The 13,760-nt window shown below is 36.5% G+C and overlaps 1 protein-coding gene and 1 long non-coding RNA gene across 2 annotated transcripts in view; one reads left to right on the forward strand and one right to left on the reverse strand.

Moving 5' to 3' along the window:
- The window catches only part of ZPBP (zona pellucida binding protein), a 29,815-nt gene extending 21,455 nt beyond the window's left edge, over positions 1 to 8,360 (forward strand). The window contains exons 7-8 of the mRNA XM_049830139.1: positions 874 to 1,051; positions 8,269 to 8,360. Of these exons, the coding sequence (XP_049686096.1) occupies positions 874 to 1,051; positions 8,269 to 8,360 (270 nt within the window). The remainder of the gene's footprint in view (positions 1 to 873; positions 1,052 to 8,268) is intronic.
- A 329-nt stretch (positions 8,361 to 8,689) lies between these two features.
- Positions 8,690 to 13,371, reverse strand: LOC126051337 (uncharacterized). Its single transcript, XR_007509803.1, has 3 exons — positions 12,159 to 13,371; positions 11,394 to 11,535; positions 8,690 to 8,940 (listed from the first exon to the last, which is right to left on the reverse strand). It is a non-coding gene; the product is annotated as an uncharacterized LOC126051337 (long non-coding RNA).
- Positions 13,372 to 13,760: the final 389 nt, after the last annotated feature.

The raw sequence follows: 13,760 nt of genomic DNA on the forward strand, positions 1-13,760 counted from the left end.
TCTATATATAATTAATCCCTGTATACAAATGAAGCACTGTCTGGATATGAAGCATTGATACTTTTTACTGTCAGACTTTGTCAGATTGCTAATGGGTCTATTTCTGTTACAAATTTTATATATCTTAGCCAGTTAGAAGTCACATTTTTAATTTAAACTGCTGTGGAAGACACTTCATAAAAAATGGTCCAAAACTCCAGGGAAAATAAAAGGATTTTTTTAAAAAATAAACATTGCCTTTGTCTAGGGAGTTGGAGTAGATGAGATGGAATAGAGCTCCCTTGTATCCTAACGTTTCTGTGATTCTGTGGTGCTGGTTCTGCACCGATTGAATGTTTTTCCTAGCTAGTATTGTATTTGTGCAAATCTTTTTGAGTAAGGGAGTTAAGTCTTCTGTGATTATATTTGATTGATATAATAATAACAATAATCCCCTTGTTTAACTTGGCCTCAGGACACCTTTGGCATTTTCTTTTTATTGAACAGAAAGAGCTAATAAAGATGAAAAGTACGTCTGAAATGTAAGTGGACCTACATAAGAGTACATATGAAGATGGGAAAGCTGCAAGTCTATTGATGTTGGCCTACAGATGTCTAATGTAGGCAAAATTGCTATGGATTAGCTTTTAAAGTTCTATTTGTATACTTCTGAACACTTTAAAAGACATTGCATTCATTGATCAATGTTTATCTATATTAAAACGAACATATCCAAGAATATCAGATAGTCCTGTTTCCATTCAGCTACAATCAAAAGGTTTAGTGATACATCCTTTAAATCTTAATACTAACTCATACTTAACATTCGTTTGTCTTGTATTCTGATCTCTTTCCATCAAAGATTCTGAAAAAGTACTATTTGTTTCAATTTAGGCAAAACACCTTATAGAGAGATTTTTTAAGCAACAAGTGGAAGTTAGCAGGAGAAGTTCTGAACCGTTGCCTGAAATATACTACATTGAAGGTACTCTGCAAATGGTATGGGTTGATCGCTGCTCTCCAGGATATGGAATGAATGCTCTAATACATCCAGACTGTCCAGAGTGTTGTGGTAAGTGACAAATTCATTTATCGTACAAAGTATTAAGTAGTGCTACAATGTTTTTGCTCTGATTGAACTTAGTACTTTGCTATTTAAGTTTATAAAATTGTTATGCCGTACTGTTTTGGGCTGTGATCCTGTCAAGTCTGTCAAGGTAACCAGTACTATGTCAGGTTCGTACTCTCATAAAAACCTTGTTGATTTAGATTTTAAGCCAGACCCACAATTTCTATGGACTGATTTAAATTAACCCAAATCAGATTAAGTTCAGACCTCTAGATAGCAGTAGGATTTTTTGGAATTAGCACAGAAAATCTGTAATCTGACAAAGTATGTTTCAAGTGCTGTTTTACAGTGAGAGAAACAAGACAATTATTTTTGTTCTTAAATTTATAAAAGGGGGCATAATAATGCAATGCTTTCATCTAATTACAAACTTAAATGCTACATCCCAGATCTGAGTGAAGTAAGAATAAAAGATAAAATAATCACTCTGTATAGCTTTGCAAAATAAATTTGTAAATAGCTGTGATGCATTTGGAAGAATAAGGAAAGAGGGGGGAATGAATTCTGGTAATCTTATTTTTGTCAATCCTCATACTAAAATGAGTGATACTACCCTCCTTAGATGCTAAGGAATAGATCGGTGTTTTAAAGAGTGGTTCTGCCAGATTGCATTTTGCCCAAGAAAAGGTTAGTCGTATGTTTCCCAAACGTTGAGCCTGAAGACTCAAGGGAACAATGAAAGCAAGACACATAGAGAATAAGTCTGTAGTCAAGCTTTTGACAGAGCTGATTCCCTACAGACCTAGAAATGGTGAAAGAAAACACTGGATTACATATTGAATGACAGTTTACAGAATGGAATACACTTTTGTGATGGATTGACCCTGGTTAGATGCCAGAGGCCCACCAAAGCTGCTCTACCACTGCCCTCCTCAGCTGGACAGGGGAGAGAAAATAGAATGAAAGGCTTGTGGGTCAAGATAAGGACAGGGAGAGATCACTCACCAATTACCGTCACAGGCAAAACAGATACAACTTGGGGAAATTAGTTTCACTTATTACCAATCAAACCAGAGTAGGGTAATGAGAAGTAAAGCCAAATCTTAACCACCTTCCCCTCACCCCTCCCTTCTTCCTGGGCACAGCTTCACTCCTGGATTGTCTATCGACACACACACACCCCCCCCCCCCCCCCCCCAAGCAGTGCAGGGGCATAGGGCATGGGGGTTGTGGTCAGTTCATCACACCTCGTCTCTGCTGCTCCTTCTTCCTCAGGGGGAGGTCTCCTCACTTGTCCCCTGCTCTACTGTGGGGTCCCTCCCACAGGCGACAGTCCTCCACAAACTTCTCCAGCATGGGTCCCTTCCACAGCATGCAGTCCTTAGGAGCAAACTGCTCCAGTGTTGCTCCCCTGTGGGGCCACAGGTTCTGCCAGGAGCCTGCTCTGGTGTGGGCTTTCCACGGGGTCGCAGCCTCCTTTGGGCAACCCCATGCTCCGGCGTGGGGTCCTCCATGGGCTGCAGGTGGAGATCTCTCCACTGTGGACCTCCCTGGGCTGCAGGGGAATCTCTGCTCTGGTGCCTGGAGCACCTCCTCCCCCTCCTTCTCCGACTTGGGGGTCTGCAGGGTTGTTTCTCTTACATATTGTCACTCCTCTCTCTGGCTGCAGTTTCTGTGCTGCTGCAGCTTTTTCCCCTTCTTAAATATGTTATCCCAGAGGCTCTACCACTGTCACTGATGGGCTTGGCCTTGGCCAGCAGCAGGTCCGTCTTGGAGCCGGCTGGCATTGGCACTGTCAGACATAGGGGAAGCTTCTAGCAGCTTCTTGCAGAAGCCACGCCTGTAGTCCCCCCATGGTATCAAAACCTTACCACACAAACCCCATACAACTTTGAAAAGCAATAATAAAAATATGAAAGAAGATAGAGACAACTCTAAAGTTGCAGGATGTGCAAAATGTTTCCATATGTGATTGTTTTTTCCAACTTGTTGCCTTCATCAGAAGGAACTTATAATTTTTGGTTCATGTCTTCCAGCAAAAAGTGACAAGTATCTGGATGGGATATATATAATATCAAATTTATTAATTTATTTTAATACAGAATATTGTTGTACATGATTTCAAGGTAAGGTACATGCAAATCAAGTTTAGAAAAGTGTGTGTTTAGTATGATTTCTTTTGTACGGACAGCTTTGTTTTGGGCTTTCCCCCAGCATATCTGACTCCATTCTAAACTAATTTGTATTCCTTTTTTCTTCAAAACACAACTTTCATTTTATCTCTGGTGGCTGTTTAATATAATTAGTAAAAAAAATACTGTTTTCATTGCTGCCATGCTCCTTTGCCTCCCGCACTAGACAGAAACACTACATAGCTGTACACCAGTGTCAGCCCAAGAAGCTGATCCCTGTTGAGATGGGATTGTAACAGACACCACTTTAGCAGATACAGGGGCAAGCTTTCACACCTGAGGTACTCATGAATCTGAAACAGTTGGCCCTGAAACTTGACCAATTACTACTTCCCAGAGTTGAGGATGTCATTCTGTCACCATGCTCAAACATACACTCTTTTCCTTAGTTGACCTCTTGGTAAAATCACTAATTACCTTTCCCAGAATCCAAATCACCATATCATAGGCAGTAGAACTGAAAGGGTCCTCTGTTTATCATTCAACCTCAAGGCAAGATAGGAGCTTCATTTATTCCTGACAGATGTATCCTGCATAATCTTTAAAACCTCAGAAGACTACATAGACTCCCAAGGAAATATAACTCAGTACTGCACATCCTCACCACTGGAAAGCTTTTTTCTGAAGATATTTATGTAATTTCCCTTGAGGTAGTTTATACCTGTTACTTCTTGTTTTGTCTTAGTAAATCTGGAAATGTTTCTATTAACTTATCTTTGAAATAGCTTTTGTATATCCTAGAAGACTCTGACCACTTTCTTCTGCTGATACTGTCTTCATTGAACTAAACCACCTCAAGTTCAGTCTTTTTGGTCATGTTTGATAGACCTTGTTCAGCCTGTTTACTATCCATTACAGGTTCTCTACATTTGTTTTCAATGCCTCAAAACTTCATGTAGTAGTTCTTAGGAGACCATGCCAATATGGGAAAATTAGTTGTGATTTGCTAAAATCCCTGGATCGGTTACTTAAACAGAAAATAAATATTTTTCCCTGTATCTTTGTTAGTGGGGTAGCTTTTTCTAAAACATGCACTTACTTATAGAAGCATTTTGATAAATACATTTCATGGCAGCACAGCAGAGTTCAAGTTCTTGGGTTACCCAAGTTTCCCTTGTAGTTGCAGGAACTAGGTCCTGTAATCCAGTTATAACAGTTTTAAGGTCCATTTTAGAACTATTAGGGAGTTTTGGTCTCTTTAGCTACTATTGTTGTATAATTAGAAGATCAAACTTTCAATCTAAATTAATTAATGAAAAGTTCATACTTATTTGCCCTGATGAGGAAAATGCCTTTTAGCTTAAGTAGATTTTTTTTTTGTCTCCTGTTTTATAATTGGAACAAGTCAATTACTTTCTATCTGCTTTTGTAATACTTTGCATTCAGCAAACCTGTATCTTGCATGCCCTTTTTTGAGTTTAGTATTCTTGCTCAGGGGTGACTAGAATTTAACATGGCACTGGTAAGAGCTCATCTCAAATACCTTTTACATCAATAGTGCTTTTCTTTTGGGCCTAAGAACCTCTCTCAAATGATCTAACAGTAACAAGCTTCCCCTTTTCATTGCAACTAATTGCGCTCACAGTCCTCTTTAATGAAACAAATATACAGGCCTTTCTTATTATTTCTTCCTGCCTATTTAAAGCTTGTCCTTATTCACAGCTTCTGCAAGTTTTGTTGTCAGCATAGTCCATTGGGAATTTTTCTGATAATCACGTTAGTGGAAAGATTTATTAAAGTGTGTTTAAGGGCAAGCTCATGAGTAAGCCCTTTAGCAATTTCTCTCCAATTCTTATTTCCCTTTTAAGCATCATTCAGTAGTCTTTTTTTAAATTTAATTCTAACCATAGTCTTCTGTAGTTTATTACATTTGTATGTACTGCTGTATGAGGTGCTTCCAAATTAATTACGTGTTTATCTTCATTGTAAAACAACATTGGGTTGTATTACTTTCCACTTACCTGCATGTAAGTGAGAGTTCCAGCATTCATTCATGAAATCTTTACATAGTATAGAAGTCTGATCAGCTGTTCTGTGGTTTCTTGGACTTTTTTTTTTCCTTTTCTGAAAAATTTATAATACATTTCTTACCAGTCATAGGTTAGCACCAGTCATAGGGTATCACCGCAGATAAATTGCAAACCTCAGATTATCATCTTTGTTACCCTTTAATGGGCCAGTTCTATTTTGGAACATGGAAACAGATGTTACTCAGACTTTCTAATTTAAGTACATTAAACTTTGAACAGTCCAACTGTTTCTAGTCTCTGGGTCTTGATAAGGATATGACGGAATGGGAGACGTTATGGACTAGGCCCAAGAACATGGAGAAATAAAAAAACCTATGCATATTCTCTGCAGGTTTCATAAACAAATCTACTCTATTTTTACTTCTCATACAGCAAAATAGCTGGATGTTCAGTTATACCTGTTCTCTTTCCTCTATTTTTAGAGTATCTGGTTTCATGTAGTTTTCTAGTAGTTTTGGTTCCTCCATGCTGTTGTCATGCTCTGTGAACAATAATACATCATTTATTTTCCATTGCCATCACACAATTTGTGCACTAAGCATAACCCTTTCACTTACTGCATCATCTACCAATCCAAATCTCCTGTATTAGAACTTGCATTCATTTCCTTCCCAATGCTTCTGTCTCATGTTCTTTTATATCATACTATATCCTCATTTGTTTTTCCCCCTCTGCTGTTGTATTAGAATGGCATTAAATACTGAGGTATTTTCACCCTCTACTCCCATTTTCTAGTCTAAATCTCTTTCTGAATAAGTCCATTAGACATGTTAACCTGATTAGTCACTGTGTGATATATCTATCTTTAGAGAAATCTTGGTAGAAAACACTGGTGATAAAACATATCAAAATTTTGTTCATCTGGTACCAGATAAGCCTCAGGCAGAACCTTTTACTGAGTGATTTTGTAGAAGCAATGACTTAAAGACACAGAGTTAGTGCTGATTAATAATTCTGTTTAGTCTTCTGCCTCTGTAGAGCAGTCTTGAATAAACAGAATTGATGAGTACAACCATCTTAGAAATTATTTCATATGGTTTTATCTTAATTTTAATGTTTTTCTGCTTTTAAAGCCCTATTTTATGTTAAATAAAGCACATTATTCCAGGATAAGTTAATTAAATATTTTGACAACAGCTACATGAGGTATGATCCACCATTAAATTTTACTTAACATATGCAGTTGAGTCACTTCCATGTCATCAGAATTTCTAAATATAATTTTTCTTCTTTATAAATCATTTTGAGAGTTTTTTTAATCAGATGCAGCTGTGAGATTAATAGAGTACAAAGTGTTCTATGTTTCTTAGGGCTTCTCTGGAGAGACAATTTGATACCATACCCTGTACTAGCTTTATGAAATATTTTTTGTCACGTATTATTCTGCAGAGCTTGATTTCTGTGGTATTTTTAGTAGACTAGATACTGAATAGTCAGTTCTAATTTTGTTTTCTTAATTTCTTCAAATCAGTATGGTGATTGTTTATACTACTGAAACATAGTAACTTGAATAATGTATTTCCTTTTGAACTTTCAGGAGAATATTGTAATACTCCTAAATATCAGAAAAAAGTACAAAATACTAGTTAGCTTATAGGATACAAGAACAAATTAAGACATTATGAGCATTTCATGAGAGAATACTTTGCTAAGATGTTTATAATTTCAAAGTGAAGGTACACTAATAGGAGTTTTCCATTAGTGAAAAGATTGAAACAAGTTAAGTTTAATACTTAAAGAAACTTTCCAGCAGCTGGGTAAATAAGCTACAGGTCCCTATTTCAGATTCCTTTCTCTTTTTCATGCTTTTTGCTAGACAGAAAAAAGATGAGACTTATGAGAAACAAACTTTTATCCCATTGTAAGAGAAGTCTACCTTGCTCCAATTAAACTGAAAATTCTGAAGGATTTACTAGAAGTGTGCCTATAATCTTCAATAAAAAGAGTAGAATTATTCCCCTGGTGCACAAGATGATTGATTTTCCAGACAGGAAGTTTGGAAATGCCTTTAGTTACGTGTTTTCATAAAGGTTTCTCTTTCCCATAAAGCCATCTTGGTCTGCCTGTACTAATGTACAAGAAAGGCAAGGTTTTGACATCATCTGCAGAGGACTCCTCTCACATTTCATAAGAGCTCTAACTCTTCTTCAGTCAATAGTAGTGGCAAAAAATGCTAGGCAAGCTAATAACAGCCACTGGGGATCAAGTGAATCCTGCCAGCCTCAACAAATGAAGATAAACCAAACCAAATACTGAAAATCCTGCTGAAGGTTTGTGCAGTAGTGACTAAGAAGTCATTATTAATCCATGCAAAACCCAATAACCAGGTAAGCGCTGACCCTGCAAAAGGAAGGATAGTCTCAATTACCTTTGCATACTGAATACTAATGCTGTTAATTAGAGAGCTATCCTAAAGAAAGGCTACCATTGCCAAATTGAAGTATGATTCAGGACAGTCATAACCAAATAGCTCAAATTCTCCTTTTTTCTGTCAAGAGCATAATGCTGAGTTAAGTCTTTTGTGATGAAGTCATTCTGCAGATGACTGTACAGACTTCATGAAATAGCATAACATGACCTAAGGAAAAAAAAATTCATTCAGAATACTTGTTCTGCATCATACACTGGTTTCTGGTTTGCTGTATTATTTTTGCACTAGTTAATAATTATCTGAGCTTAGATTTCAGCTTTATTTTGTCTTGTATTACTTATATAAGGAGCTATACCAGTTTATTTAAAATATTATTGGATATAGGCCATATTAAAATGTAATTGATGGACATATCCCCTGTAAGATGGAGTGAAAAGGGGTGAAGAGAAAAATATGGTGTAATAAATAGATGATGTATAATATATATACAATTTCTTCATCATCAACTAGCAGAATGCTAGAAAAAACTGATGTATTTTCAAATAGATAAAGATGCATTCTAAACATTTCAAATGTAAATATTTTATCACTTAAATTTCACATTTTGTCCTTTTTTTTTGTCCATAGTTATATGCAGCCCAGGATCATACAATCCTAGTAATGGAATTCACTGTCTTCGGTGCGACAGCAGTTTGATATATGGAGCAACAAAGTGCTAACAGCTGAGGGATTTTCACTCTTGCAATAGCTCTTACATATTTTAATGTGATAATATTAATAAATATTTTTAAAATGTGTACAGCTTGTTTTGGTAATATCAATAGAATGCAATGATTAATCAGCACATTGGTAGAGGTCATACCACTTAGGACTACTTCATTTTTAAGGTCTTTAGAATAACTGATAGGTTAATACCAATAGAGACAACTAACTAAATTGTAAGAAGAGAATACAGAAGTAGAGGATATTTTGCATACTTATTCCTTTGCTGATAGACCTCAGCTCCTCTTGACACAGACTGGTGTAAGGAGTCTGTATTGTAGTTTTCATCTACCTGTCTGTTCAGTTGTTGGTTGAGGATTATGGTGAACAGCTTATGCTGTACATCAGCACTGAAAGGTCACGCATGTTGCAATGTAGCCTCAAATGCAAGAATACCCTAAAAATGTTCAAGACAAATTATAATAACACTACTGACCGGTTGGTAACATCTTCCCAAAGAATGTAAAATTCCACTTGGGTCAGCCATCTGTTCCACCTTTAAAGATACCATGTTGAGCATAACCCTGTTGCTCTTACCTGAAGAAGACAAACAGTAACATAAAATACCATGGTACTTTTTATGACACTCATCTTCTTAAGTAGACTGTTGAGAATCCTGTTTAAACTCCTGTTTGTTTTGTAGTTGTAGATCATATCTATGCAACTTTTAATAAATATTAGGGTTTATTTAAATAAATATTAGAGTTGATACTCTTTTTCCCCTTAGCTCTTTCTCCTATCTAGTTCATGTATAAAAATGAGCTAGATTGAAAGGCCATTTTTAGCTCTTTGTCATATCTGGAAAATGGAGTTTGTAGGTGTTTGTTTTTTCAAGCACAAATACAGACTACAGGTTTAAATATGTATGTCTTCAGGAACTGTACTCTGAAAAAAGGAATAAAAATAAATACTGTGCTACATCTAAGAAGTAATTTTTCAATATGATGTATTATATCTCAAGATACTATACTATAAGCATCCCACTACTATACTGTTTACATGACAGAGCCTGAAGCTCCAAATATATTATATTTTGATGTAAAGGACACAAAAAAATGAAAACAGTACATTTGAAAGTAACTAGTAAGACTGTATGATTTGCCTGGTTTGAATGAACTGAAGTAACTTTTATATAAAACATATGCAATTAAGACATTTGAAAAAAATGGAAAACAAGTATTATTAGCATTCTACAGAGTGACACTGTTTATTGCTCAAACACTAGTATAAACAGCATAACTAGCAGAATATATAAAATAGCTCTTTTTATCAAATGCCATTTGAAAATAAATAGCTGGGAAAGAGCATGTTAAAAGAAGTTTAACAGTTAAGAAATTAAACTCTATTTAACTGTAATCCATAGAATGACTAAAGGCTACCTATTCCTTATTTTTGTGTGGTACTTAATTAGAAATTAACAGACCACCATGTTGTTATATTAGGCTGAAGCACTGCACATTCATATATTATCTCCGTAAGATCCCACACAAAACCACTAAATTAGTTAGCATTAGATTGAATTATTAATGGCTAAAGAGAGAGCATAGTATGTAGTATTGTCTTTGAGAAAATACTTTGGTTTTGTTAAAAAAACACCATACCAAGTAATATCAGCACATGGAACTTCCTGCAGTATTGATAGCAAATTAATTTGAGAATTACCCTCTGAAATGAATGCAGCTTTTTTAAGGCAATAGCAATATAGATTAAGCAGCATTTCGACATTTTTATGTATTTACCTTCCTGTTGCACATCAGAAAACAGAAAGCTCTGGCTGGCAGATTATTTCATCAATTAAAAGCATTTACAGAATTGTATCTATACTTTGAGGGAGAATAATAAAACCGATGTAGTTTTCACTGGGCTATTATACACACTAGAATATTGACTTCTCCATGCATACCTTTATGGATTTTAGCAGGGTATAGAAACGATGGGTTTTGGTCCCGATAGGTGAAATTAACTTTAATTCACAAAGTTTGCAAATCCTTTAAGGCTTACTGGAAAAAGTAAAGTAAGTGGTTATAAAGGTTTGTCTTTAATTCTGCCTACTATGAACAAAAGCACTTTACATGAGTATTTGTGAAGGTTCTCTCATTTGCTGATTGCAGTCAAGTACAGATGCTTTATTATAGGTGCAATCTGTGGAAGAAATCCTGATCTCAGCAGTATTACTCTTGGTTTATGCTGGCTTAACCAAGAAAAGAATTCTCATTTGTCAATGCATACATGCTGTGAATATAGAAATAAACATCTCTCATTGCTAAAATACTTCAGGTCTTCTCTCCTGTACGGTTGGAACCAGAAGAAAGAATTTCTTTGCATGTAAAACCATGGAAAAAGGTTTTGTTTATCAACAGAATCATAGAATGCTTTGGGTTGGAAGGGACCTTAAAAATCACCTAGTTCCACCCCCCCTGCCATGGGTAGGGACACCTTCCACTAGACCTGGTTGCTCAAGGCCCCATCCAACGTGGCCTTGAACGCTGCCAGGGATGGAGCATCCACAACTTCTCTGGGCAACCTGCGCCAGTGCCTCACCACCCTCACAGCGAAGAACTTCTTCCTGACATCCAATCTAAATCTACCCTCTTTCAGTTTAAAGCCATTACCCCTTGTCCTACCACTGCATGCTTTTGTAAAAAGTCCCTCTCCAGCTTTCCTGTAGGCCCCTTTAGGTATGGAAGACTGCTGTAAGGTCTCCCCGGAGCCTTCTCTTCTCCAGGCTGAAGAACCCCAACTCTCTCAGCCTGTCATCACAGGAGAGGTGCTCCAGCCCTCTGATCATCATCATGGCCCTTCTCTGGACTTGCAGCAGGTCCATGTCCTTCTTATGTTGGGGGCCCCAGAGCTCAACACAGCCCCAAATAATTACATGTTAAACTTGCTTTCATTTCCTCATGTTACATCTGCTGTGCATTTTCTGTTTTTCCACATTGTGTGTGAACTGATATTTGCACTCTTATTTTCACCATTTTTCATAAACTCACCTCTTGGCCAGGAGGTAGAATCTGTGCACACAGAAACACTCAGCACTTTCACAGTGGAGTCCTGCGGTCTGTTCAGAATCTGCAGCAGTGCTCTATATCCCGCTGGAACTGGCATGCTTACTGTTTTATGCGGTATTTTTCCCTTTTTGCCAAAGAAAGATGAAGTAGGCTAACTTCTTGAGTTCTACTAAATTGACAAGATTACTGGCAAATATAAGTGGCAAACTCAACATTTACAATCAATAGATGATACATACTCAACAAGACTAACTTGCTATTCCATTACTATATTCTGCCTATTCTTTTCAACATGAACAATGTAACAAATATTTCTAGCAAGTTGGGAGTTGATTGTTTTTAAACATCAGCTTTTGTGCTGCTAATTATGTCAGTGTCTTCCCATTACTGATTTAATTAATATTCCATATCAGTATTTCCACATAGCCTCAACAAGTAAACAAAATCTTTTGACTTCTCTGTAACTGATAATTGACATACAAGTTTGGAGTTTCCCTGTATTTGTTTTAAAAGCGTATAAAATGAATGAGGCACATATTATATATAAGCAATTGGAAATACATACTAGGTTGTGTTTATTTTTTCTCTGCTATGGGAGCTGCTTAATGTGACATTTCAAATGACTGAAAATTTACATTTTCAGCATGGTTGAGCATAAGTATTTTCTAAGAAGAAAGAGGATTCTGGGAAGGAGCGGCTGTCTTGTCAAAACTGAACAAGTTACAAACTTTCTGAAGTAGTACTTACTTTTATCAGAAAGTGATGAAAAATTTGAATTCTTGGATAGCCAGAGAAATAGTCTGTGATATCCAGTTCAGCGCTGTCTTCGCAGTTTGCTTTTTGTTTTTAATGCAGCAGGAATACAGGGCAGAAGGTGTATTTTTGCAGACAGAAAACCCATGGTAGCACAGGCTGTGAAGAAAATTCATTGCCTGGTAAGGGGGAATAAATGGAGCGTTTAGTTGGATTGCATTAGATTCTTAAATAATATGTGCCTTTCAAAGCCTCCTACATATTATGGAGCTATCATAGCTTAGATATTAAAGTTACCATCAAAAGTAACATCAAATACTTTACAATCATGACAATATAGTTTATATTACACCATATGAGAACAGAAGAGATTGTCTTCCAAAGTGAGGGAACCTTTCATAATACCTTTTTCTTTCTTATTTGTATTAAAGACTTTAATTCAATGTCATTTAACCCTGGCTTTCAATTTTACACCTCTGGAGATGATCTAGATGATCCAATACCTTGCTAAATGCAGGTTCAGCTACAGCAGGCTGCTCAGGGCCGTGTCCAGTCGGGTTTTGGCCCTCCTCAAGGACGGACACTCCACAACATCTCGGGGCAGCATCCTCCAGTATTTAATCACATTTACCGTATGATATTTTTTTTTTCCCATCTCCAACTAGAATTTCCTGTATTTCAATTTGTGCCCAAATACACTTCTCATTTACTTTTCTTATGATACTCTTTGTCCCTGTGAAATACCTGTATGATATTGTAGCTATGTTTTTCTTTTGTTGAACAATCCTAACATTCAGTTCCTCTGTCTCATATCTTTCCTCTTTTTCCCCTTTAAATTTTGCATAAGTATTTAAGTGAGTACCAGCACTTCCATTTTTGTGGTTTAAATGAGTAGTATAAAGAATCCTACTGCACACTAACTGTGCAATTTGATAATTACCTGAAATCATCTAGGATATCATCTCTTCAGGCACCTGCTTACACAGGTCTGAAGCCAAATTAATGTATAGTGCACTCCTACAAAAATGGATGAGGCCAAACCACTAATTAATTTGTCTTGGTTTCAGCTGGGAAATAGGCAGAAGCAAGTGAAGTAGAAGCAGAAATCTCATATTCATGCCAATGCAGCTACATAAGAACATCTGAGAATAATATTCATTATCCAAGCAACAGACAGACATTCAAACACAAAATTATTAATGAGCTATCAGTGTGTCCAGAAATATAGCTTTTATAGATACAACCCACCTGCAAAGCTAAAGGACTCATATGCAGAATGCATAATACTGTTTGCACTGAAGCAAAAACCAGCTGAGTACCTAGGCTTCAGTAGAGAAGCCAATATTCTCTGGAGTTTGGTTGACTGGGAATGATGCAGATGGCTTTTCTCTTATTATTTAAGGTTAAATATCAACAGGTGTTTTACATGACCAAATCATAACATTTAGATAAGTACATGTGGCCACTACAGCAGTTCTGGTTTTTTTCTTAAATTGGTTTAAAGGTGAGTGGTTTCCAACTGCACTCATTATCATAATAGCTAATTTTTAACTTTGAATCTTTTAATTTCCACGTTTTCATTTTCCACTCCTCTAA

The sequence above is a fragment of the Accipiter gentilis genome, chromosome 27 (genome assembly GCF_929443795.1).
Source record: "Accipiter gentilis chromosome 27, bAccGen1.1, whole genome shotgun sequence".
Lineage (NCBI taxonomy): Eukaryota > Metazoa > Chordata > Aves > Accipitriformes > Accipitridae > Astur > Astur gentilis.